The sequence below is a fragment of the Euleptes europaea genome, chromosome 1 (assembly GCF_029931775.1).
Source record: "Euleptes europaea isolate rEulEur1 chromosome 1, rEulEur1.hap1, whole genome shotgun sequence".
In the NCBI taxonomy this organism is placed as follows: domain Eukaryota; kingdom Metazoa; phylum Chordata; class Lepidosauria; order Squamata; family Sphaerodactylidae; genus Euleptes; species Euleptes europaea.
In genome coordinates, this window is record NC_079312.1 from 113,472,848 (window position 1) to 113,500,326 (window position 27,479).

The window sequence follows — 27,479 nt, forward strand, 5'->3', positions numbered from 1 at the left end:
CACCTTCAAGACTAACAAAAATATTTTCTGGCAGGGTACCCTGCCAGAAAATATTTTTGTTAGTCTTGAAGGTGCTACTGGACTCTTGCCCTTTTCTACTACTGCAGACAGACTAACACGGCTACCCACTATGAATCATCTTCATTGGGGAAAAGCTTCCAGGAACCTGGAGTAAGAGGCAGAACGCCTGATAAGGGGCAACAGCTTGGCGACGGACGTCCTGCGGAGCCAATGAGCAGCAGCAGAAAGGAGGGCGGGCCTACTTCCCTTCCACGAATGAAACCAGGGGCGCTCATTAACCTGCCCCTTTTGATCTTTGTCGACACAGATACCGCTAACCCCGCCCCTGTTTTCCTCTTCCTGCCCTCGGGATCAACGTCCCCTCTCCCGGCCAATAGGAAGTTCCCCCTTGCTTGATGGATCCGCCCGCCTCCCAATAGAAGCGCAGAAGCCGCCGCCAGGGTACTTGCCTTCTCCCCCCCCCTCGGTAGGCGGTGCCCCGCTCCCTTCCCAGGCGGGCGAGGAAGGCCGCGGCTATCGATCCCGCTGCTGGTCGAGGGAGGAGGAAGCGACCGCGGAGAAAATGGCGGCCGTGGCTGCGACTGCGGCGGTGCCGGGTGACGGGGGAGCCGGCGAGGCCGAGCCCATTCCGGGCACGGAGGCCGGCGCAGACGCGCTCCCTGCCGGCACTCCGGCCGCCGTCGAGTCGGCGGTGCTCGACGCCCGGGAGGAGCCCGAGCCCGCTCCGGGCGGCGAGGCCGAGGAGCCCCCGCCGCCGCCGCCCGGGAGCCCGGCGGGGACCCAAGACCCGCCACAGGCCCAGCCCAGCCCGGAGCGCGTCGCCGGCACGCCGCAGCCCTGCCCGCTCACGGCCGGCTGCCCCCACCCGCACGACGAGCCGCAGCCCCGCTCGCCGCCGCCGCCGCCTGCAGCCGGGGGCCCCGCGGGGCCGGAGCCCGGGGAGGAGCCGCCCCGGCCGGAGGAGGAGGAGCCGCAGCCCTCGGGGGCTGTGGGGCCGGCGGGGGAGCCCGTGGCAGCAAGCGGGGAGGCGGCGGCGGAGGAGGAGGAGGAGGCGGCGGCGGCGGCGGGGGTGCTGCTGCTGCCGGGCTCGGAGGTGCGGGTCACCCTGGACCACATCATCGAGGACGCGCTGGTGGTGTCGTTCCGCTTCGGGGAGAAGCTCTTCTCCGGGGTCCTCATGGATCTCTCCAAGAGGTGAGCGCCGCCTGGCCGCGCCCTGTCGCGAGCGGCCTCGTGGTCGGCGGCCCGGCCCCCTTGGCCCGCCGGAGCGGAGGAGGCGGCGGATGGGACCGGTGCCGTCGCGCTTTCCCCTCGCCTTCCCTTCGCCTTCTGCCCAAGTGGGCAAGGGTTGGCCTGGGAAGGAGGAGAGGGTTCCCGCGGGAGTGGCGTTGAGCCCGTGCCAGGAGGAGGCAGGCGGCCGCCCGCGTCGCATCCCATAGTGTCTGAACTTAACACACACACACACAAAAACAACAGCCCAAAATCGATACCACTGTTGCATCTTGGGGACGCCTCCAAAAAGCAGAACAAGTCGTTCTCGAGTAGCTGCATAAAAACGACGAGTTTTTATATCAAAAGAAGGGATAGGCAAAATGGTATAGGCATATATATATATATATACACACACACATACATATATACTTTTTTGGAGTTCATCTTAATCCTTTATTGAGGTTTGGTAGTCGGCTGCTGCTGCTTATTTTTATATCAACAGAAGGGATAGGCAAAATGGTATAGGCATATATATATACACACACACACACACACTTTTTGGGAGTTCGTCTTAATCCTTTAGTGAGGTTTGGTAGTCGGCTGCTGTTTATTTTTATATCAACAGAAGGGATAGGCAAAATGGTATAGGCATATATATATATATATATATATATATATATATATATATACACACACACACATACACACACACTTTTTCGGAGTTCATCTTAATCCTTTAGTGAGGTTTGGTAGTCGGCTGCTTATTTTTATATCAATGACTTTTTATATCAACAGAAGGGATAGGCAAAATGGTATAGGCATATATATATATCCTTTTTTAGAGTTCATCTTAATCCTTTAGTGAGGTTTGGTAGTCAGCTGCTGTTTATTTTTATATCAACAGAAGGGATAGGCAAAATGGTATAGGCATATATATCCTTTTTTGGAGTTCACCTTAATGCTTTAGTAGAAAAGAGCAAGAGTCCAATAGCACCTTAAAGACTAACAAAAATATTTTCTGGCAGGGTAAAGCTCATATCCTGCCAGAAAATATTTTTGTTAGTCTTTAAGGTGCTACTGGACTTTTGCTCTTTTCTACTACTGCAGGCAGACTAACACGGCTACCCACTGTGAATTATCATAATGCTTTAGTTAGGTATGGTAGTCGACTGCTGTTTATTAGGCTGCTCCATCTTCTGATTTTGTGCCAGAAAAAAGTGGAACTAACACAGCAAAAAAAAAAAAATCACCGCCCTAATGTGAGAATGGTGGTGCTTTTTTGCCATAGGTTCTCATGCTGGGACGTTGCCCTCCATGTTGCTTTTCCTGTGTACACATCCCAGGTGAAAACTATTCGTCCTGTCACTCATACATTACAAAGTGCCCACTTTTCCCCAATGCAGATACTAATCTCCCTGTTGGGGTGGGGGGAAGTTGAATGAAGGAACCCCAAACTGAGAAATTTGGATCTGAATGTTCCATTTTGGAGTACACGTATGCATGGAATCAGTATTCTTTCTCTGTCCATATGAGGCAGATTTCCAGTCTGGCAGTGCATTGATGCATCTCCAGTTCTGTAAAAAAAACATGCTGTTGGAAAGCACATATGAATCTGTGTTGTAATGCCAGAAGTTTGGTGTATGCAGAGAGAAGCATTCAGTGCACACTGTCCCTTAGATGTGCTCTGCATTAAGGATATGGTTCAGAATCAACCTGTGTTTCTGTAGCAGGGGTTCTAGGAATTCTGTCACAATGAGTGAGTTTATGTCTCAAGTGTTAATAACAAAAATAATAAGGCTTGCACATGTCTTATACTTTTTTGTAGGGCAAGCACTTCCTGGCACCTTTCGTACCTTCTACAGGGGCCTACATTCAAGGTTAAGCTTAAGGCATAAACGTGGTCCCTTGTGGAAGACAGAAGAGTCTCAGTGGCCCACAACATACTTTTAAGGATATTTGGGATTTAGTAAATGAGCAGACCTGAGGAACACCTTGTTAATTGCAACATTGTCTGTTCCCGCAGTGGCTAGGATTCTTAGCCATTGGAGGGAAGGGACTCTGGAATAGCATGAGAAGCTGGTACTTCTCATCCAAAGGTGTGCCACTACCTGTGTAAATTCCATGTCTTGCTTTGAGAACCATTACTTTGTAACTTGTTTTTCAGTGTAGGGAGGGCTGCGTAATTTTTAGTAATGCTGTGACATGAGGTAAATTTTGGTGTACGGCTTGTTCAGTTACCTTATATGCTTCATTGCTGTCCAAGGATTTGAACCTGGGTCCTGTTCTTTGTCTATCTCTGCCTCCTGCAACACGTTGGCCCTTGCATAAAAACAGCCATATGACAGTAGATTTTATGGATTTTTTTGCTGTTATAGAATCAAATGATAAATTAGACATGAGCTGTTTCTTATTGCTCTTTCGAGTGGATATAAAGGTTTGCTTCATGGTAGCTGTTCATAAACCATCCAGAACTTACGAAGCCCTGTGGAAGCTTGATTTGAATCACTATGAGGCATGGTAAATCTTGGTTCTATTACCTCTATTTCTAGGGGGTAATAGAAATCAGTAAAAAAAATTCCCGCCTGTTGAAATTTGCTTTGCTATAGGTGGCAGCTCTAGAAGCAGCTAGATAGGCTCCACAGGAAGCTTGCCACATAGCACTTGCTTGTAAACAGTCATCTTTACCCAGTGTTCCTCAGTACAAATACGTGTAATTGTTCATAATAAGTAGTTAGAAGTGGCCATCTCCTAAGACCTAGTGGGTTTTTATTCATGACCTTCAGGGATGTGATCAAATGTCTTACCATACATTTTCTTTTGCAGGTATGAAGGCCAGATATGCAGGAGGAGTCAAGTAGGGTTGGAGAACAAAGTAACACCATTGTTGTTAGCTTGAATGGGAAAAGCAAAAACTCAAACCCATAAAAGCAAGGAACATCAGTTGAGCAAGCAAGTTACTTTACTCAGACATTGTACACTAGTTCTTGAGGTGTATAATGTTAATCTTATGTTCACACAGTGTTGTATTGCTAGTTTATCCGCTCTGGAGCATTTCTGCAACTACGTCAACACTTTCTGAGATCTCTTATTGGACAGCTGTGTTGGTTTCATCATGATGGCATAAGCCTTGTGAAATTGTGATGGGTGGGAAGCAAAGTGCAGAGTGGGGTTGTTCTGATCTGCTTCTAAAACCCATTGGCTTCAAAAGTGTTACGACAGACAGCAAGCTGAGGTGGTGTGCTGAAGGGAAGCTGCTCGTAATGCTTAGTGTTGTTTACTCCTCAGTCTAGAACACTTTGGTAACTTCGATGCATAGCACTTCGTAGCTTTAGCTGACGTGTCGTTGCTTTTCTAGGTTTGAGATCTAAAAACCCGGTAGAAAGAAACGTAATTTTAAAATACCCATTGCTTGCTTAAACATGTTATGTAGGATGACCTCCTGGCTTACAGTTACAGGTCACAATTAAAATAAATAGAGGGGCCATGTCTTAGTGGTAGAGCATCTACTTGGCATGCAGAAGGTCCTAGGTTCAATCCCCAGCATCTCCAGTTAAAGGGACTGGGCAAGTAGGTGATGTGAAAGACCTCTGCCTGAGACCCTGGAGAGCCGCTGCCAGTCTGAGTAGAAAATACAGATGGACCAAGGGTCTGATTCAGTATAAGGCAGCTTCATGTGTTCATGTGTGTTCAAGATGGTAGATTTTCAGAGCAACCCAGTGCAGTTACTTCAGTATAAGCCCATTGCAATCAGTGGCCTTTGATTTAAGTATGCAAAAGACTGCACTGTCAGTGATCCATTTGGGAATTAATGGGTTTGGATTTCTCCTCCCTTCTTGACTGCAGGTGGCTGGCTGTTCAGTGCAGAGAAGAATATTAATGCATGTCATTATATTGCATTGAGAATGTTGAGTTAATGTTGAAAAAAGTATTGCGCTCTGAACAGGCCGTTTATTTGATCAGTGGCAACTGTGGTTATATCATTTGAGCTTAGTAATAGCACACACAGAAATCAGATATACCCATCCATATATCTAAGTGACCATCAGGCTGAAGTTTGCCCATTTTGACTGTGGTGAGCACATGGAGCATTGGATGGATCCATAAGATCACTTTCTTCCTGAGCTATGAAGAAGACTCTGAATGTGGCATTTAGAAAGCATGATATTTATATACTGTTTGGCATACTTATGAAATATCTTTGTTTTCTATAAGAAATTACAAGTATACCCAGTGCTTAAGAAGAGTTGCCAGCTGTTGTGCCACATGGAGCACATGTACCTTTAATTATTGCCATTTGAGAGGCAGGAATAAAATAAAAAGTTGTAGGTAGAAAACAAATTTGGTGGTAAACAAAAGGGATATTATTTGGACAAACGGTCACAATAAGTAGGACTGTTAGCATGTTTGGACATTAAGCTAAAGTCTTTAATTTATCGTTAAATACATAGCATATTATTGCCAAAACGGCTTACATTTAAACAAAACCGTTCTTGAAAACATTAATATGTCTCCAGTATAAGCGGGTTTTCTAGTGTTCAACCAGTTTCTCCTCTGGGGAAAAAATGGGGGGGGGGGGGAAACGTCCTTCAAAAATAGGTTTTCCAAAATTTTCTGTTTTTTTCCAGGCCTTCACATCACTAGGTCTGTTATATCCCACGTATGTGTACTCTGCTACATCAGGAACCTTTGCTTACTATCTTTCAGTAGCCCTGGTGAAGTTTTCTCTATGGGGCACCTCATGACAGGGTGTAAATTACTGGTTGTAGTAGTATATCCCCCATCCATTCTTCACCAGTGGCAGCCAGTCCCTTAGCACAGTGTAAATTGTGCTGTATGGTTGAAGGGGGGGAATGTAGTAAGGATCATACTCTTGCAGTTACAGGGCAGTATCTGACTAAAACCGTACGTCACACTTTGGTGAAAATTTCCCAAAAATTTGAAGCCATGGAAAAACTATGGGGGAAGTGGAATATATGCAATATTTTCCTATAAAAAATAAACATATTTTACTGCATTATCCATGTAAAATGCACCATTTATAGCTTGGTTAGCATATAGGAGTATACCATTTGTCATATTTATGGAATTTAAAATACGAACGCTTTAGTTTTCCACAAGCAAAATGGCAAGTGCACCCATAATGGAGAGAGTGAGCTGCACACTCCTGCGCCCTGTGCTGTCTTGGCACAAGTATCTTAATATTGCTGCCGGGGAGGTAGGAAAAACTAAAAATTGCAATTAAAAAACGAATTTTGCAGGAAAGAAAACTGTATATTATTTGGACAGAAGGTCGCATAACGTGAACATTTATTAAGATTTTATTTAAAAGTTGTTAAAACCCAGCCAGGGCATCATCAATACATCCGATTCTCAGCATGGACGTGTCTGCTGATTCTTAAATCCAACGACTTGAGCTATAAACAGACAAGACCGATCTTTTCAGAAACCTGCAAAGCTCCAGGTTTGGAGAAAAATATGAAATCTAAAAAGAAATAACATTGGTTGGGGGGTTAAACCCTGCCAATAGAAGCAGTGCCCGTAGCTTTAAGAAATGAATGCCTTCTCTGTGATTGTGTGTAGTTATCAAGCCTAGATTTCTGTTAGTAAAAGGCAGAGGGAGGGAGCAGGGCCCTTTTCATGGCTGTTTTGGCCTTTGACAGAGGACTGATCAGGACCGTAACTGCCAGGCAACTTGCTGTCATGTGACTTACATGACTAACCAAGGACTAGCAGCTTGTTACTGTTCAACAGTAGCCATGCCACAAAGACCAATGTGATATAGGGCTGAAGCATTTCAGACTAGGATCTGGGAAACCCAGCTGCGATTCCCCACTCTGCCATAGAAGCTCACTGAGTGACCTTGGTCCAGTCATACCCTCTCAGCCTCAGGTGCCTCACAGGGTTGTTTTTAGGATTAAATGAGAACAGCAGGAGCCACTATGGAGAAAGGTGGGGTATAAATAAAGTAAATAGTGAATATAGTTGAAGATGGAGACAATTAAAAAGTTGGTGAATGGGAAGGAAAGAAGCAGAGCAGGGTATGGTTAAGGGGGTTGCCAGGAGGAAGCAAAAAGGAAATAGCATGAGGAGGGGGATGCAGGGGAAAGTAAGATGCTCCCCTCCAGAAGTGCTTTTGGATTTCCTGTTGCTCAGCTGGGCCTAGTGGCCCATACTGGGAAACTGGGCCATAGTTTTCCTGAGTAGAGGGTGCCAGAGAGGGAAGGAAGGAAAGTTGATGATGGGGGCAGGTAAAGGTAGGTTGGTTGCTTGGTGGGAAAGACAGAAAGAAGCAAGAAAATGTGAGTCTTATGCGGGGGCTTTCAGGGAAGGGGAAGAGGAAATAGTGGGGAGGGGAATGAGGTTCCCCCCACGAGACCTTGGAGGTCCCCTACTTAATAGAAACACAATTATTGGGCAGCTTAAAATGAATATCAGTTTTCAGACTAAAACCCTATATAAAGATGGGTAAGGTTATCTTTTTGGTGGTGCCTGAAAGAAAGTAACAACATAGGTACCAGGCAAATGTCAAGGGGGTTGAGGTGAGGAGCCACTATTGAAAAAGCCCTGTGACTCGTGTAGTCACAATTTTTGGATATCAGTTTAAACTTTATAACACTGAAAACTCTGAATGCTTTAATATGTATTGACAAATATGCAATAACATATTGTTGCAACAGTTACATCACATTTTCAATTACACATTGTTTAAATGTAAGTGTGTCTACAATATGCACAAGCATCATTATCTAATGCTGTATATTGCCTTAACATGAAAATTCTCGTGCTAAACGTTTTGATTAAAATCTTGTCCTAAAGGATTTCACTCATTCTGAAACAACAACAACAAAATCCTGGGAACTTTTTTCAGAGCTTTCCAAAATGTCTTGGGCTCTGCTCCTATGACATTGTTCTCGCATCGCTCTGAGGCCACTGTGGAGGCTTTCCTCTGAAGTGGTGCTAATTTCCACCCATTTTTTTCTGTATCTTCCTCAGACCTTCAGATTTCGGTTTTCTTTGCTTGAGGAAGACATTGTTGAAGGGCAAGTGTATGGAGGAGCCGAAGGCAAGGAACAGGTCCAAAGGCCGGCTGAACTTGTTGAAGCTAGTGAAAGAGCAGCACAGCTTTGTGGGGTCATGTGAATTCCAGTAGGGATAAATCGGAAAGGAGGGAGTATCACTGGCAGCCTTTAAGCATTGAGCAGGGGGGTGGACTAGATGGCCTGTATGGCCCCTTCCAACTCTATGATTCTGTGATAGTTTTCAGAAAATCCCACAAGCAAGACTTGTAAGCAACAGTCATCCTCTGTTTGTCCCCCAGAAACTGGTATTCAAAGATATGCCCCTGGATGTGAAGGCCCTTTTGGCTATCTTAATGGCCCTAACCTCCACAACATTGCCAAACTTTTCTTTAAAGCCCTTGAAGCTTATTTCCATCATTACATTGTGGTGGTGAATTCCATAAATTAATTTTACATTGGTTGAAGAATTAGTTCTGTCAGTGGAGGATGTCCTTGAACAGGTAGTCAAAAGCAGTCTTCTCTAAGTCTCTGGATGGCCCCTCTCAGCCTCTAAATGCCCCCTCGTCCAGTGCAGTTTCCACGTGAGAGCAGGGTTCATCAGCAAGTCCTTTCTGGACTGTTGAATTGGGGGGGCAATTTAAGCCCCAAGAGTGTGGCTTCTCATTTTTTCCTCCTCTTCCTTCTCACTTCTTCAGCTTGTGAGGCGTCAGGGAGCCGCAGCACATCCTGCACCCAGAGGGTCTCAGCCCATTCTCTTGAGAGCCCCCAGCCAGTACCAAGGCTGGGGGAGGACACTCTGCTCAGCCAGCTGGACCATGCTGCTTTGCTCTTGTGAGGCATGACAGGCGAGAAAAATTCCACCACTGCAAGTGGCAGAGAAGCTTGCTGTTCTCGGTTGTTTTTTCCAGAGTAAAAAAACGGTGGCCTACCCTTTTAGGGGAGGAATTCCATCCCCTTGAATATTTTAGTTGCCCTTTTCTGCACCTGTTCTTACGTGTTTTTTTGATCATATGTGTAAACCATTGTCCAGAAAAATGCAGGGGGAAGAATGTTCTAGTTGTCTGGCAGTGTTTTTCCCCAGAAGGTCATAAAGGCGAGTCTACTTACAAGCAGACCACTGTTGTTCAAAATAACGAGTTGCCTCATAAGCGACTATCAATAATGGCAATTTACTGTATATACTCGAGTATAAGCCGAATTTTTTAGCCATTATTTTTGGCTTAAAAAACTCACCTCGGCTTATACTCGGGTCAATACGGTAATTCGCCTGCCGGGCCCTCTCCCAGCGCGCTCCCGCCGGCCAGCTGATGGGCGGGCTGTCCTGCCTTCTCCCCCCCACCCCACCCGATCGCGCCTTCTGCGCGGTGGCGGTGGCAGCTTCTTCCCCACCCAATCGCGCCTTCTGCGCTGTGGCGGCGGTTTCTTCACACCCCACCCCACCCCGCCTTCTGCTGGGCGGTGGCGGTTTCTTCCCCCACCACCCCCGGGCCGTTCCTCCCGCTTGCCAGCTGATCCTGCGGGGCCTCCTGCGCACAGGGAGGGGGCCGCCACCGCCTGCCTGCGCGCCTGGAGCTAGGTCAGGTAAGCCTGTGGGGGGGAGGGGGTGCATTTCCCCCTCGGCTTATACGTGGGGGCCTAATTTTTCCCCATTTTGGGGGTGAAATTAGGCACCTCGGCTTATACTCGGGTTGGCTTATACCCGAGTATATATGGTATCATTTTGTGGAGACATTGGATCACTGCAGATTGTTGCAGCTTAAAATGGATGCAAGCTGAACGGATGTGCCAAATCAGGAACTTGTCATGTATGGCCTAATGGGGTCAAGCACAGTAATACCCACTTGTGTATGAAGTAAAGCCAATCCAGTAGGTGGCGTCATATCAGATACCAAGCACGCTTGCATGCAGCAGGTCTTGAATGGGTGTGGCTGCAAGAAAAATAACTGCTGCACAGTGCTACTCAGCAAGTCTCGCTGTGTCAAGCTGGGCTTATTCTTTGCAGGAGTCTCAGAACTTCTGCAGACCTTGTTTTGAATACTACGCAAATGACAAGCAATAGCTACAGAAATATAGCGGGAAGAAATACTCAAACTATTTTTGCACATCAAGGAATCCTTTAGAGTTGCATGGGCAAAACTCAGACGCCTTTCATTGGCCGATTGTTTTAAGCCGGGGTGGAGAAGTAAACCATTGCTCTTGAGAGTAGCTGACGCTGGAGTCACCACTATTATGGGTGGAAGCCAGATTGTGTTGTCTGTCTATTATGTTGGTATGCTGAGTTCTATGGAGAAAGTAAATATAGACTGTAGATACAAATCATGTAGGGGGTGGGATGTTCTCTTATACATGGGTGTACATAAGTGCCTCTCTTTACTTTCCCCCCATATGAATAAATGGCTCCAGTTGGTTCCTCTTAAGAAAATATAAAGTGCTGCACTTGGGGACTCTTGTTTTGGTGGTGATAAAACCCATTGTACCTCTTCTTCCATATTAGGCAGCCCAACCTCTGCTAAAAGAAAATTCATCAGGTGAGAGAATGCTTCTAAATGTAGTGGTCAACCCTCCAGCCCCTGAAATAACACCCATCTTTCTTTCAAGCCCACTGTCATGGCATACATGTTGCTGATTTTTCTACATTTCTAAGCCATCTGCCTCAGAGTTTGAGGTTTAATTTAATTTGGTTCCACTAGAGCAGCGGTTCCCAAACTTCTTGAGTCATGGAGCACTTTTCAGGAGATAAATTAGTCATGGAGCACTAATTTTCACCTAGCACCTATATACTAAACTGAATGACAGTGGCTGTTACCGCACTAGGTATTCCCAGCGATGTATCAAGAGTTTGGAAATGTTATAAAAAACATCGCTTTAAAAGGGTTTTTGGATGCCACTGCTAAAAAATGGTTGGAAGACGTCTTCACAGCTAAAGGGGCCAAACAAGGTGCGAACAGTATTTTTTATAACATTTTCAAACTCTTAATACATCGCTGGGAATACCTAGTGCGGTAACAGCCAGTGTTTTTCTTTCTAGTGTCTTCACGGAGCAATAGGATATGTTTCACAGAGCACCAAGTGCTCAGTGGAGCACAGTTTGGGAACAACTACATTAGAGAAATTGGCTAGAAGCTTGGGAGAAAAATGGGTAGTCACTTAATATTCAAAAAGGTTTTTGATACTTCAACATGTGGTATTGCAGTGGGGCTTAATCAGTCAAATTGATAGGAATATGGTCTTCTGTTGCGGAAGCTTACGCACAATTGAAATTGTGGGGAGTACAGTACAAAGTTATACATAACTACATGTTTTAGAGCTATTTATCTCTTGTCTTGTTTTTTCTCTTTAGAGGACTTTGAGCCTTAATGCCATTTTTCCAAGTAATGCTAAATTGATTTTTAATATTTCCATACCTTGACATTTACAGAGCTGTGATTATTTTTGATAACTGCACAGATTTTTTGTGATAACTGCCTCGAGCATGGCTCTGCAGAGGCAACATACAAACACCCTAAATAAATAAAGCTTAGAAGGTACATTCAAGCATTTGGCTTTCTATCATGCCTTAATGGTGATCGGTTCATTAATTGGCACATTCTCAGCCAGCATTTGTCATGTGTGAAAATTTCTTTAGTTGCTTGCTGTTCTTCTGCTTGCTATATGGCTAAGGTGCCCTCATGGAATGACTTCTTTAATGCAACGGTTCATTCTGTCTGAGAGTAAATCTTTAACAAGCCATATTTGTGAATTGCGCAGGACTTGACAGTTAGGCTTGAATGTGGGAATCATAGGTTCAGATCCTTGCTGTTTTCATGTTTATTGGTTTTATTGCATTTCTACCCCACTCTCCCCAACCCGAAGGTCGGGCTCAGAACTCACTGATTGAGCTTGGTAATACCTCACCTAGTGGTTTCTCTAAGCTGGAGGTTTGTTCCTTGTAAGAATATATGTTAGAGCACTTTGCATCTCACAGGGTGGTTGAAAAATTCAATCATCTTTTAGTTTTTCAGAGGGTGGAATACAAATTAAATATTAGCTTGGATCCTAAGCTTTGTTTCCTCTTGCGTCCCTTTTGGTCTGTTGTGGAGGTAGTCCTACCCTGCAGTCTGCATTCCTCTAATGCTAGGCACTTTTGAGCTATTTGAAAGATATTGGTCTTGTGTGACTTTAAGTACCTAGTGCTGAAGAAAATAGCACTTCCCAGGCAGATATATGGCAAATATAGCTGGTTATCCTATATAGCTGGCTTATCTTTTGATAGAACATTGTGTCCGCAGGTTAACTCTATCCTGTGTGCAATAACTGGTAGCTATGAACCTCTTATGGATAGTGCTGCTTTGGTCTGCAGCATGCCCTCTCAACTGAATTATGCACATGTAAGAATTTTATGTTATTTTCAGCATGTTTCCACCAGTTCTCCTGACTCACTATTTAGAAATCTGTGACACAAGACTTATCCTTTAATGAGGGTATGCAGTACAATCTTAAACAGTTTTACCCTCTTCCAAGTCCATTGAAGTTAATGAGCTTAGAAGGGTGTAATTCTTAAAGGCTGTACTGTTACTACCTTGACAGTTACGATGATTTTGCAGAAACAGCACTTCAAATAACATCCGTAAGCCATGGTTTTGTGATTTCTGACTGAGTTCCTTACTGGTACCACCTGAATTAGAAAATAAGTTATTTGCTGCATGTGCTTAGCTTCTTTGAAGTGTTCCAACCTGTAGGAATCTAGAGTACTCAGGGCTTGTTAAATATTTCATACTCCTAGTTATCAACCCTGAATAGATTCTTCAGATGCACGTAAGAATGTTAGTTAAAAGCTATTGTTGATTATAGATGGTAACATATGGTAGAATTCTAGTGGCAGAACTAAAATGTGTGCTTATTACACCTGGTTGGGCCACTGCGTGAACAGACTGCTGGACTTGATGGACCTTGGTCTGATCCAGCATGGCATTATGGCCTTATGTTGTACCATAAACAGTTTTCATTTTGAAAAATACTAAGTGTATGCTGCATAACATTCTCCACAGGTCACATGATTATGAGGGCGTACGTATTTCTGATGCTGGTTAAAATTGTGTCAAACGTACATAAAATTACATGACTTGTTCATTTCTCTGTTTTTAATATCAGGGTTAAGGTGGTAGTAATATTGCTGTCATAACTGTTATTAAAAGATGGGTTTGGGGTAGTTTAAGAGCTCCGCTTGGTAAATATAGTCTTTCTGGTAGCAGATGAGACCACAGTTGAGGGCCATATGCAGCTGTTTGAGACTTAAGATGGTTGATGAGTTTGTGGTGGTGGTTCTTAATGCAATAAGATCAGTCTATAGAGTGACTCACTCTTTGGTCCTAATCTTTAGTCTGATTGTAGTACAAGAAGGTGGTGGTGGCAAGTACTGTCAAGTCACAGCTGACTTATGATGACCCCATAGGGTTTGTCAAGTCAAGAGACAGTAGGAGGTGCTTTGCCATTGCCTTCCTCTGGGTGGGCCGAGAGAGTTCTGAGAGAACTGTGACTGGCCCAAGGATAGCAGGTCAAATTTTTCCCATGTTGCAGTGAATAAGGACATAGTGCAGTTCCTACCGAGCTCAGTGGGGTAGCGGTCAAGTTTGTACATTGAACAGTGGGAGTTTCTTGTGGTCAGTTAAAAAAAATAGAACTGAATTCAGATGTTTCAACCAGAAATTTGCTGAGTACCTATGCTGAAGGCTGATGTTGTATAACCAGAGATCAACTCATTTCATCCCTTTCATTGCAGAAAAGCAGTGAAGCACATGCTTAATATCTCTGATGTTGAAATTAATGAAACATTAAAATGCTTACCTTTTTGGTTGGATGTTATGCAGAATGTTCATAGTAATTTCTGAAGTTAGATGTGTGTTCTTGAACGCCAGGAGAAAATTGTTTGACTTCAGCTACCTTGAAACCAAGTGCACAAGCTTACCGTTTTTATCAAGTGTGCATTGGTAGATATGAAGTAGGAATTGGGGGAAACCGAGGAACTGGGGGAAACCGAGGAACATCACAAACACAGTCAAACGTTTTCTGAAAGTTTGGTCTGTGAGTGTATTGAAGGCTGGGAGAAGCCTTGTATAAAAGGTAGCTCCGCAACTTGATAGTGATTGGTATGAGTGCTCTTATTTGTTTCTACTTCATTTTTCCAGTTTTGCCACAGAATAGAGGCATTTAGCCATAACTGAGCTCAGATACTGCTAATCATCTTCGCGCAGGAAAACTCCAACCAGCAATTTGTTGTCTATGCTTGTAGTGTATAAAATACAAAGAAATAGCTAGTGTGGATACTAGAGAATGTGTGTCCAAGGAGCAGAAAGTGCAGTCTGAGGGTTACGAGGGAAAGAAAAAGATTTTTGTGGCTGAGGCTGTGTCATTGTGTATAGCCCTATGACCAAGTCCCATCCGTACCTATCAGTGTAACACTAGCATAGAACAAGACTTGCTGCTGAAAGCATCCAAAGGTATGGCTGTTAGCATTGCATGATGTAGCACAGCACACTATAGCCATGCTGTCACTGAAATTTGACATCCTTTCCACTTACTAGTAGTTTCTGCCTTGGCATCCAAGTTGTTATTTGCCTTCACTTCTAAGAACTCTGGGAGAGTGGGGTTAGTCTCTCCTGCGTGGCATGAATTGAGACCCTTACACTTCTTCGGGGAAAACTGGAGGCGGATGAGGCATTCTGGTCAAGATGGAGTGTTTCTCGTCTAGTGTGGTAATGGTGTGTTCTATGATAATGTGTGGATTGTTAAGCAATAATGATCACATCCAATACTATCCTCTTACAGACTGGTAAAAGATGAGTATGAGGACTAGGGATAAGCAGTTAACTCTTGTGTATGTCTCTCTCTTTAAGGTTTGGACCCCATGGAATCCCTGTGACCATCTTTCCTAAGAGGGAGTATAAGGATAAACCTGAGGCGATGCAGCTCCAAAGTAAATCATTCCAAGAGGAGACCCAGGTGAAGTGTGAAGCCAACGGTGTAGTCACGGACTCTTCTCCCATCCAGCCGTCAGAACCTAACCTGGCTAAAAACCTATGGACTTCCAAACCACCTCCCCTTTTCCACGAGGGAGCACCCTATCCTCCTCCTTTGTTTATCAGGGACACATATAACCAGTCAATACCTCAGCCTCCGCCTCGGAAAATTAAACGGCCCAAGCGGAAAATGTACAGGGAGGAACCCACTTCAATTATGAATGCTATCAAACTACGACCTAGACAGGTCTTGTGTGACAAGTGTAAGAACAGTATTGTTGCAGAAAAAAAAGAAATTAAAAAGGGCAACAATGCAAGTGACTCCTCAAAATATGAGGATAGTAGAAAGCGAAGAAACGAGAGTGTAACTACTGTGAATAAAAAAATTAAAACTGATCATAAAGTTGATGGGAAAAGCCAAAACGAAAGCCAGAAAAGGAATTCTGTGGTCAAAGTTGCTAATATTGCCCACAGCCGGAGCAAAGTAGTCAAAGTTTCCACTCAAGCAAACACATCAAAAACGCAATTAAATACTAAGAAAGTTCTCCAGAGCAAAAACATGGATCATGCAAAAGCTCGGGAAGTCTTGAAAATAGCCAAAGAGAAGGCACAAAAGAAACAAAGTGCAACCTCCACTTCCAAAAATGCACATTCAAAGGTCCATTTCACAAGGCGTCTTCAGAACACCAGCTCAGGTTCCCTGCCCCCGCGGTTGCGCCTCAAGCCCCAAAGGTACCGAAACGAAGAAAACGACTCTTCTCTCAAGACAGGGCTTGAGAAATTGCGGAGTGGCAAGCCCCAGTCTCGCTGCTCCTCTACCCGCTCAGCAGGTGAGGCCCCTTCAGAAAATCAGAGCCCCTCAGAAGGCCCTGAAGAGGCTAACGTTGAGGTTCAGGACACAAGTGAAGTGCATGTACCTGTTGATCAGGATGAACAGCAGACCCTGGGCAAGAGAGGCAGCAAAAGCAATATAACCGTTTACATGACCCTTAATAAAAAGAAATCTGACTCTTCCAGTGCATCAGTGTGTAGTAGCGATAGCACAGATGACTTGAAGTCCACCAACTCTGAGTGTAGTTCTACTGAAAGCTTTGATTTTCCTCCAGGCAGCATGCATGCACCTTCCTCCTCCTCCTCTTCCTCCTCGTCCTCTTCAAAGGAAGAGAAAAAGCTCAGTAATTCCTTGAAAATGAAAGTCTTTTCAAAAAATGTCTCTAAGTGTGTCACACCAGATGGCAGGACCATATGTGTAGGAGACATTGTTTGGGCCAAGATCTATGGCTTCCCCTGGTGGCCGGCCCGTATTCTCACCATTACTGTGAGCCGGAAAGATAATGGCCTTTTAGTACGGCAGGAAGCTCGTATTTCATGGTTTGGGTCCCCAACAACATCTTTCCTTGCTCTTTCACAGCTCTCCCCTTTTTTAGAAAACTTTCAGTCGCGATTTAATAAGAAGAGAAAAGGTCTTTACCGCAAGGCCATTACAGAAGCAGCCAAAGCTGCTAAGCAGCTAACTCCTGAAGTCCGGGCCCTGCTGACACAGTTTGAAACATGAACATGAAAAGTAAGGTAGGCAAAAGAAAAATAAAAAAATGTGGAGGCTCCATGAAATGTATAGCCTAGCTTAATACCATGAAGGACTTGGCCAATTAAAAAAACAAAAATTGCACTCAGTTGGCTGCTTTTTTTTTTATACTGAAATTTCAATTTGTAGCAATGTCTTGACTGAAAGTTATACTTAACAAATTGTACATGCAATCAGATTAACATAAAGTGAGATCTCAGTATTTTTCAAGAAGAAAAAAAAATTTTTTTTGTAAAAGTTGAAAATTCCTCTGACCACCCATGCACAGGAGCCATAACCTCAGCTGAAGAGCAGTTTATTTGCAGGGAATTTTTACTAATTTCTACCCACTATATATACCATGTCAGTGTGTGGAGGGTGGTGGGTGGGAGGTAAATACAAGAAATGGAAGTTACAGACATGACCCAAAATACTCTACCTTAAATGCAGAACCCTTGGCCCTGTCTAAGCCTTTGAACTTTTATTTAAATATTTTTTACTCAAAATGTATTCTAATAGGCTGAGCCTGCCAGTGTGGGTGGGCCCAAAAGCATTAAGAAATATGCCCCAAATACTTTTTATTTTATACGGTTCATTTTTAATCCTTTTAGAAACCAGTGTTAGCTGAACGCTGTTAGACAAGCTTACCCATTAGCAGGTGGGTCTCGGTGGTCACTTCTTTCTAGACACTCAGTCTGTGCTATGCACCCAGGGATACAAGTATAAACTTCAGGGTTTGGCAAGTTAAGAGGAAACCTGTTGCTCATAGGCTTGTCTGAAAAGTCCCTCAGCGTTTGGGATCAAGGGCTGTTAATGCTGCATAGGTGTGAATCATAACTTCCTAGGGTGGGGAGGGGGTTTCCTAGGACAATTGTCTTGAGGGGGTTAGCTTGAGAGTTTTTGTGTTGTGTAAATAATTTGGGTCAGATTTTTTTCCTGACTTCTTGTTCTTAAATTCTTAGGATACGTCCTAGTAAATTACACTTTGTGAACTGTCAGATGTGTAATTGTTGCATTTGGATGTACCGAACTGCATTTTTAAAAATATTTCCATTTAAGGTATCTGTTTGCAGGTCAGAAAATATGGAAAATGTAATTGTGTAATGCTCTGAAATGTACAAAAATTGTAAATAAAATTGACTAAATCTAATTATTCGTGTGTGTTTCTCAAAAAGCTTTGAAAAAAATCAGGAAACAAAGCTGATTCTGTTCACGCAGTACTTAAGAGACATTTAAAAAATGGGAATAATTCTTGTTCAACACCATTTAAATTAGGTTTACTTTTTGCATATAAAACATTCTCGATGTGGATAAATATAAATATGGTTTTAATTTTTATATAAATTATTCAGTTATTTGTTTGCCCTGTGTAAACACTTCAGATGTTCTACAAAAATAGTGTCTTTGCAGGGGTAACTTTTTCCACCATTCCATGTTACTAGATATTAGTGGCCACACATATATTAGTGTCTTCTGCATCAGTGTTGGGCATTTGTATGCAGCTGACTTAAACACTGGACTCTCTAATGGGCTCGGTTTGGTACGTTTTCCTTCTTTATACACTTGTTAAAAAGTGCCTAATTTCATCCCTAAGAAATTCACACAGCTATTTTACATGAGTAGGTTCTTTAAAAGGGAAAGGATTAACAAAACAAAAAAAACTAAATTCAGATTGTATAACCCAAATGCACAATATAAAGATTTAATCATCCCAAAGGCTCTGTTGTGACAGTTTGATGGTAAGATATGTGTTTTTACTTAATATTGAAGCTTTAGTTATAATTTCATTCCAAGACATTAACCTGGTTACTCTCATGCCGTGTATATAGTTTTGAAATCTGCTGTAGCGAAGAAATCATTATGTTGACGTTAGGTGATAAATTTCCTAATCTACAGAGAAATTAAGTTCCAAAGTCATCCAGTCAATGCTTTTTGAACTTAGAAAACACACAAAATTAATGCCTTAATAGTATGCAATCTATGCAATCTGTTTCGCTCCTGTATAGTGTATTCTCTTTCCTGCAAACAGAAACAAATGTCATGTGTGATTTTATTTTTACTTTTTTAAGGGAGGCTGTGCTTAATTTTTAAAAATGCACAATGTAGCTGACAGCTTTTAATGCCTGAATGGAGGCTTGAAAATGCAAGCTAGACTCAAGGCCACACGTTACGAGGTCAGAGGGGTTTACACAGGTTACCGGCTGCTTTTGTAAGATGTGAGCCAGCCCTTCCTCAACGACAGCACATCATCAAAGATTATGTTAATACCCAATTGTGCAAGTACTTCTCCTTTTGAATATACGCCACCTAACACATTAGACTTACTGTCAAGGGTCTGATCAGTTTCCAGAGGCTTGGTTTAGAAAGACAGACGGGAATAAATGGAACCTTGCCCTCACAGTTAACGCTCTGCACAGTGCCTTAACACTGCAATATTTACCGTTCAGACTGTAGGTTGCGGTCTGAGAGGTTGTGCCTGATATACTAGTGCTGAGCAGAAAGTGCTGTCTTAAAATTTTGTTTTCACTTTTCCCAACATGCTGTGCTTTTTTCAAAATATGTGCGTGTTTCTCCCTCCCCCCCGTTAGTTGTTTAAATTGTGGAGTTCTTTAGTGATAATGTCATCCATGATGACTTAATGTCATTTTATTAACTTGCGTGGTTTGGTTTTTCCATCCGACGTTAGGTAATGTCAATTTTTTATTATTTTTGCATTTCTAACCTGCCCTCCCTGGCCACAGCTGGCACAGGGCAGGTTTATTTATTTACTGCAAGATATTGAATTGGCTGTACAGACCTATACTGGGGGGGGGTGTTTTTGCCAGCAAAAGCAGCTATTTGAATGAGGGCACCAAAGTGGCTTCAAAACAAATACAGATTGAGTATCCCTTATCCGGACATCCGATATCCGGACTGATCTGAAAACCAGATGTTTTGAGCCGGCATGCAGGCGTCCCTCACAGTGCCATGGATGGTTCAGTGTCACAAAATTTTTAAAAATATTGTTTAAAATTACATCCAGGCTATGTGTATAAAGTATATATACAACATATATAAAACAAATGAATTTTGTTTAGACTTGGGTCCCATTCCAAAAATGTCTCATTATGTATATGCAGATATTCCAAAATACAGGAAGATCTGAAATACGGAACACTTCCGGTCCCAAGCAGTCCAGATAAGGGATACTCAACCTGTATGAGCTTGGCTCCAAAGACCTGGTGGCAGGGCAGGGAAACTGATTTTCAGCTTGTCTGCACCCCATTTGCAGAGGGCTGCCGAGGCGGGATGACTCCTGACTCCCCAGCAAGCAGAATCTTTGGCTCCAAAACCATTGACTTATTTTGGATAAAATGCACAATTAAATTGTTAAAAAGTTCTGCCCCTATTTTGAAAACAGCACCTTGTTGTTTGGGTGCAGCCTTTTGTTTTGTATAATTTGTCTTAGGTTGCAGGCAATCTGGGCTTATTATCTGCTTACACTGTTTGTGTTTTTGTAGTGTAGGCATCATTGAATGTGTCCTTGTAAACCTGAGAGGAACCTAAGCCCTTGTGGTTTCAAACTGGATGAAGGACTTAAAAAATATCTTCTATTTTAGTGTTCTCTGTTTTGTACTGTGGAACTATGGGGATACAGGGTGTTCTGAAATGGAATGAAATTACTGATAGGACAGATGGCTTGTTACCATAAGCAACACAACTGCAGTCAGTCAGCTTGTTATAGAGCTTTTGCACCTTGTTGCTGTCTACTTCTGTGTCTTGTAATTGCAAGAAACACCGCGATCACAGTCCTGGGCAAGTTATGTGCTCCGTGGAACTCCAATGCACAAATCTGTGTGGCTTGAACCGTTACAGCTGTGACATCACATGACACACAGATGCATAAGCTGTAGCTCAAGGGGCATAAGGTGTAGCTCAGCTGTATTACCTGCATGCCAGTGCAGTTGGTTATAAACTGCAGTTTGGAAATCTGGCCATAAGAGCTTTTGCGAAAGACAGGCACAATAGCATGCTCCTGACTAATCCCCAAATTGTTCGTTATAATTTCAGAGGTTAAAAATAAAGAGGTGCCCGTGGAATTTGTGTTTGTTCCTCTATATTGCAGCCGTGGTAATTTATCCATACAAGTATTGGCTATGCAACAAGAATTGATCAGTAAGTTAAAATGACATTTTTAAATAAGTGATAACCTGTTTTATAGACCGTTCCCCCTACAGTTTGGTAATGGGCCAAAGGCCTGCTTGGGAAAAGCCAGATGTGTGTCGTTAAGAATGACTGGCAGCATGAAGCATAACAGGATTCGCTTCTGAAGGAAATGAGGCATTTCTACTTCCTTTTCAGTGTCTTGTTCTCTTGGAAATCATATCCTGCAAATGTAAATGGTCTGTGTGCGAGTAAGCCGGTCAGTTGACGGATTCCTGAGCAGCTGAAAAGCAGGGAAACAGTTCAGTGAGAAATGGCATAGTACAATGAGGCTGCTGAATCTGGTAAAGATAAAGGCTGAGCCAAATGCATACCTCTTGTTCCACAATACTAAACTGTCTGTGGAACGTGTGGGTAATGCTGGATTCGAAATAAAATTGGAACGCGCACTGAATTTGTCTTCATGCAGGAAGGGTAACAGTTGTTGGAGTTATTAGTCATGCTGGCTGCGGAGTTAATGTGGCTATTTAAAAAATGTCTAAGAGGAAATACTTTGGAAAGGAGATACAGTGCAAGTCTGAATTTTTGGTAGGGAACTCAGAAAAGCCTCAGTGGGTTAGGTGAATGACCTGCTGTCCATGCTTGACAGTGGGGTAAGCCTGGCCCTCACTGAGGATGGAGGGGGATGTGTGCCTTGGTGCAGAAATGCCCTGCACACCCCAGCAGTCCTTGTAGTAAACAAATTCTCCCTCTACATGTGCCTCTCCCACCATCATGATTTCCTCTCTTAAATAACAGCCCCTTATATCTTCTTATATCTACATATTGTTATGTGGCAAACCAGTTCCAAAGAAATTATATGCTGATGATCTATTGTGTTAACGTTGACCTACTGCACACTGATTTAACTAGGTGCCCTCTGGTTTAATTATATAATTTATTTATTATATAATGTAATTATTATTATAATTTTTTATAATAGAGATAAAATATAAACTCACAAGAGGCAAAAAGGATTCTCTTTTACATATACACACACATGCTATATCTTTGCTGGCACCGTGTCTAATTTACCTTAATTGCAAAGCAGTTGTCTGATATGTGTGTGTGTCTGGGTGAAGTGCCATCAAGTCGCAGCCAACGTCTGGCAACCCCTTGTGAGGTTTTCAAGGCAAGGGACTAGCAGAGGTGGTTTGCCGTTGCGTTCCATAGCAACCCTGGTACTCCTTGGTGATCTCCCATCCAAATACTAAGCAGGGCGGACCTTGCTTAGCTTCCGAGATCTGGCTAGCCTGGGGCATGCAGATCAGGGCAGCTGTCTGATAGATTCCTAAAAATATCAATTTTCCTTGGTTTTAGCTTATGGACCTTTGTTTTCCCTCATAGTTGTCATTTCCATCTCCAGCAAAGTTGATTCCCAGTGATGTGGGACTCTCATGGGGGGGTGCTGTAGGAAGGGGTCAAGATTGCCCTGTCTTCCCCTCCTCCCTGATGAAATAGGTGGGAGGACCAGTTTTGCCCCCTTTCAGTTCCTTAGTGCAACCTCTGAGCCATGTGGTTGTTGGTCCACATCTGTCATATGACCCTGGGACTCAACTTTCCTGGGGTCAGAACGGACTGCTGGAGAAAGGAAAGATCCTTGTGCACATGGATTGCTGAATACAACCCTATATAACTTTCTGTATACACGACAGATTACAGAGATGATTTTTTAAATGCGAGGATCCTATTTCCAGATAAGCTATGAATTTTCATATATCTTTGAAATGCAACAATGTGGAGGATTATTTACAGCACCGGTATGGAAAGTATACTCAACTTGCTAAGTTGTCCAGGCACAGGGGTTTCCCACTTCTGTAAGCAAATATTCTGCGTGTAGACAGGGTAGAACACCATACATGTGTGGAGTATTACCCCACTACAGGAGAAAGTAATGAAATCGCCAGACACATGAAAGTTATGAACATGTTTCTCATAAATGTTATACATCTACAGTCATCCCCATACGGATACCATCTTTTTCTTATATTGATGGTCGGTGGTCTGCTTCATAAGTTACACGTAACCAGTGAAATCACATTTCTTGCAAGGTATAACTCAAATGAAAACTGGATAACTTCCTTTCCTACATGGTTTTTGGTGTTCATGTTACCCAGTTTCATGAGACTAGAATAATCAGTTTCCTGCGTTATTTATTTATTCATTTATACCCCGGCTTAATGGGGACCCAAAATGGCATATCATTCTCCTCTATTTTATCCTCGCAACAACCCTGTGAGATAGGCTAGGCTGAGAGAGTATGACTGGCCCAAGGTCTCCCTGCAAGCTTCTGTGGCATGTGGGGATTCGAACCCGGGTCTCCCAGATCCTATGAACCACTACACCCCACTGGCTCTCTGTACATTTGTAGGTCTGTTCTACAGCAGTGACAGCATCATGGAACGGAGATTTAAATAAATGGTTATTTATCTAAACTCTTGGGGTTGGATCCACCACTTCCGTTCTGCAGACAAGTGAAGCCAGTTGCGTGAGCGGAACAACTCATTGGGTTGGAGGAAGGCTCCACAGTTAGCAGAACAGAAACGTTGGGTCTAGCCCCTAGTTTTTACTCTAAAAGAAACCCTTGGCCCTAAAACCTGTTCTTGCTTTAATTGTGAGGAAAGAAAAACAAGGTGTAATTTTTTTAAAACAACCACCATCACCTTTGAACCAGAATTTGATAGCAGCCTACAAGGTGAGTGTTGATAGGAAAGATTTAATTTTTTGTCCACATGTATACGTACCAAGTATAGCTGCGCAGAAGTAATAGCTCAGGGTGACATCTTACCTTAATAAGTTACACTGTTCTCTCAGTCTTCTAAAAATGGTGTTATATCACAATTGCAAATGATTTCTGGATGCTTTAACCGTTAGGTTCATCTTCCGTTTCTGTTCCTGGAATTCGGGTTCTCCCTGCTGTTCAAGCCATATTTCTTGCTTTTAATGTGTGGACTCGTTTATTAATTACCCTGCTCCAATTGTAGCATTGTATAGGAAATTGGGCTCTCCTGAGCTACTAAAAGCCAGAATTCTCCGGAGAGCCTCCTTATAAGGCTTAAGAGTTGTCCTCTGTGTAATGTCTGTGATTCAGTTGTAGGGCCCAGAGCCCAGCCATGCCCAGTGGGATTTTTGATTTTTTTTCTTTTGAGCCATACTGTTATGCTGCATTGCAAATTGCTTTGAAATGTATCCTCAGGTTGAAAAGCAATTTACCATTTCGACTTGGGGGGGGTAGGGTTGCTGTTAAAGAAAAAATAGCCCTTCGGGGTAGTTATATGGATCTTGGCCATGATAGGCACACATGTATCAAAAGTTAAATTGCAAAACAACAATAACAACTTGAATGGGACTTAGCTGTAAGTGATGTCAATGTGATGTAATACTGATAGTTTCTTGTTTAGGTTTACACATATGGTAATAAAGATGCTGCTTTTATCTCTGCACTTACTCATAAGAAGTCAGCACTAACTTTTCTGCTAAGGGCTGATATCTGAGAGTGTTTTCCTGTTGTTTTTTATACATTCATGGTACTAAATACTGTTGTAAACAAGAATATCAGAAGGGAAGTAGATTAGTTTGACTTTATTGTAAAGCACATTTACTGCGCATTACGCATACATACTGACTTGTCTTTCTTGTCAGTCTGATTACATTGTAAGTTGCCATGAGCAAGCTGCTGCCGCTGCCTTTGAAATACAACATTCCAGAACACAATTTTGAGGGCTGAATCCTTGGCCTGGATTGCATTATACTGTGCATAAATTACTGTTTGACTCAGGGAATCTAAACTGTCAGAGGAGGCTAGGTGGAACTCCCCAAGACTGATGAAAATCAAAGGCCCAGAGAATCGCTAGTTATTTTTAAACAGTAAATGCCCTCTTAGAAAGATGAGTTGCATGAATCATGATAGATGAGATCACTGAAAGAACATTAGAACCCTAGAGGCTGGCAGAGGTGAGTTAAAAGCATCAAAGAATTGGGGGGGGGGTCATATGCCCTTTTTCAGACCTGGATCCACACACCCCTTTCTCATCAGTAAGTGGAGTGAGTCAGTGGTGGCCCCAGAGGTTTCCTTTCACCACCATTTGTTGGACAAGGTATTCCACAAGCTTGCCTCCGAGTAGGTGTCTCCATCCTATGGGCTGGTGGTCTTGTGTGTGTGTGTGTGTAAACTGCCGTCAAGTCGCAGCCGACTTATGGCGACCCCTTTTGGGGTTTTCATGGCAAGAGACTAACAGAGGTGGTTTGCCAGTGCCTTCCTCTGCACAGCAACCCTGGTATTCCTTGGTGGTCTCCCATCCAAATACTAACCAGGGCTGACCCTGCTTAGCTTCTGAGATCTGACGAGATCAGGCTAGCCTGGGCCATCCAGATCAGGGGTGGTCTAGTACCCTCTTGTTTATAGCCTTGGGTTTTCTGGCTGGAGCCCTCTTGCTTTGATGCTTCCAAAAGGCGAAGAGAGCCTCTACTCGTATTTGTGATGCCGTACGTAATCCAGAGCTCTGTTTCTGTTCACCGTGTTTGGCTGGCCTCTTACTGGGACTAAACAGAACTCTCTAGGTGTAGCTGCCTCTGAATAGCATGGTTATATTGTTGAGCATGCTGAAGAAGTGCAAGGACATACTTTCCTTGCTCTTGAGCATAGTATTTGGAAATCCCTCTGCATTGCATGCAGATGTCTGTTGTTCCTCCAAACTAAGACCCTTGGCAGTCTCTGCCTTACAGTGTGAATGTAGTCATGATACAGTCATGATGCATGCCTGTTCTCTCCAGGATCAGAGGAGCATGCCTATTATCTTAGGTGCTGCGGAACACAAGCAGGACAGTGCTGCTGCAGTCGTCTTATTTGGGGGCTTCCTAGAGGCACCTGGTTGGCCTCTGTGTGAACAGACTGCTGGACTTGATGGGCCTTGGTCTGATCCAGCAGGGCCTTTCTTATGTTCTTATGAATCTGTTTCAGTCTTCAGCCTACTCTTTTCTGACTGCCAGTTCTATTTTAGTTTGGTAGGTCACTGGCTGTGGCTCATTTGAGTATAAAGTTTTGGAATCTCGTTACTTCATGCTGTATGACTCCAAGGCTTACTGTTTGTTTCAGGACTGACAATAGCCCCATCCCAGTCTTGCTGTGTCAGCACAATGCTTAGGATGGGTCACAACAGCCCATTATCAGCACAGTGTTTAAAAAGCATGATGTTATAGGAATGTCATGTTAACATTCCGAGCAAAAATTCCGACAGAAATAATGGAGATCAGGCTGTAAATCTGTTGTGCATGGCATCTTCCTGGCAAATTAATCACATATGTTGGAATGAAGTTACACTTACGTAATTTTTTAAGTGGAGACCTTTGATCCTGGGAATACTGTGTCTGGTTCTACCTTGAGTGGACAGTCATCCCTCTGATCAACACTACTGCTCTCCCTCCTTCTTTGTAGGTGGAAACGGGGTTTTACGTAGCATTACTATCAGTACTATCTTAAGCAGTTACACCCTTCTAATTTTTTTGTATGTGCTTAATAGTATTTTCTCCCCCAGCTACTCACACTTAGTAAGCCTGTGCCTGCTGGAACTACAGAATGTTCTTGAAACTTCCAAGGTGGTATGAAAATGAGAAAGCAGAAGTGAAAATCTTACTCTTACCCTTTCTCCCTCCCTCCCCTTTCTCTCCAGCTCAGAGACATTAGTCACCTGTTTGTGTGGATGCTGGCATGAAGAGGGTCACCTCACAAGAAATGACATACATCTGAAATGTTATTTTCTTCTGCAACCTACGTTTGAGTAATACACTGGGAGAGAACTTCGTTTCTAGAAAGAAAAGACACCACCCCCTTTTCCAGGACGCCTGTACTTACTGTAAATTTACTTTGTAATTTTGAAGTGTTAGGGAATATTTTATAAACTGTTTTGCAATAAATAAGGCATGAGCCAAGAAGCCTGTTCCAAATGAACACGGAAGGAACCACTTGAATTACTTGTACGAAGTATCACTAAGTGTACTCTTACTCTTCAAATGTGATGTCTGAATAGGCCCCAACAATGGAGTCAAGATACCTGGAAATTTGGCTGTAAACTTCTGGATATTTACTTTTCTTCTTAACTTGTGTTTTATGTTTTACATCTTAACAAACTTTAATCTTTAGTGCAAGTGTAAGCAGAGCTGTAACCTATTACTGGAAGCATGTCCTAATTCAGCTGTGATGTCAAGGTCTGAGAGTCCTGTTTTGAGACCAAGGTTCCCCATTGAGATGCTAGTGATGGTGGTATTATTAAACTCCAATGTAGTTCTTGAGTGGTTATGGTGAAGATCCTCCCTTGTGCAACTTTTTTTTAAAATGCCTATGGCCAAAACTGGGGATCACTTTTTAAAAAAGTTTTAGAAGAGGGTACCTGCTTGTGATTCTCTGGCAGTATCTGACAAGCAGGAACTGCTGACATGGGGGTGGTAACTGATGTGCAAAGTCATGGAGTCTTTCCTAGTATAAGGACT

At 43.2% G+C, this 27,479-nt stretch overlaps 2 protein-coding genes across 4 annotated transcripts in view; both read left to right on the forward strand.

Moving 5' to 3' along the window:
• RTBDN (retbindin) overlaps positions 1 to 27,479 on the forward strand; it is a 128,015-nt gene that overhangs the window by 41,008 nt on the left and 59,528 nt on the right. The gene's annotated exons all lie outside the window — the stretch shown is intronic.
• Positions 569 to 27,228, forward strand: PWWP2A (PWWP domain containing 2A). 3 transcript variants are annotated; one of them, XM_056867292.1, is made up of 3 exons: positions 569 to 1,215; positions 15,125 to 16,816; positions 26,663 to 27,228. In XM_056867292.1, the coding sequence occupies exons 1-2, from the start codon at positions 584 to 586 to the stop codon at positions 16,800 to 16,802; spliced, it is 2,310 nt and encodes a 769-aa protein (XP_056723270.1). In that variant the 5' UTR covers positions 569 to 583; the 3' UTR covers positions 16,803 to 16,816; positions 26,663 to 27,228. The 3 variants fall into 3 exon arrangements, with proteins under 3 accessions (XP_056723270.1, XP_056723269.1, XP_056723271.1); XM_056867293.1 differs by having other exon boundaries at positions 1,078 to 1,215; positions 15,125 to 16,077; XM_056867291.1 differs by lacking the exon at positions 26,663 to 27,228 and having other exon boundaries at positions 15,125 to 17,194.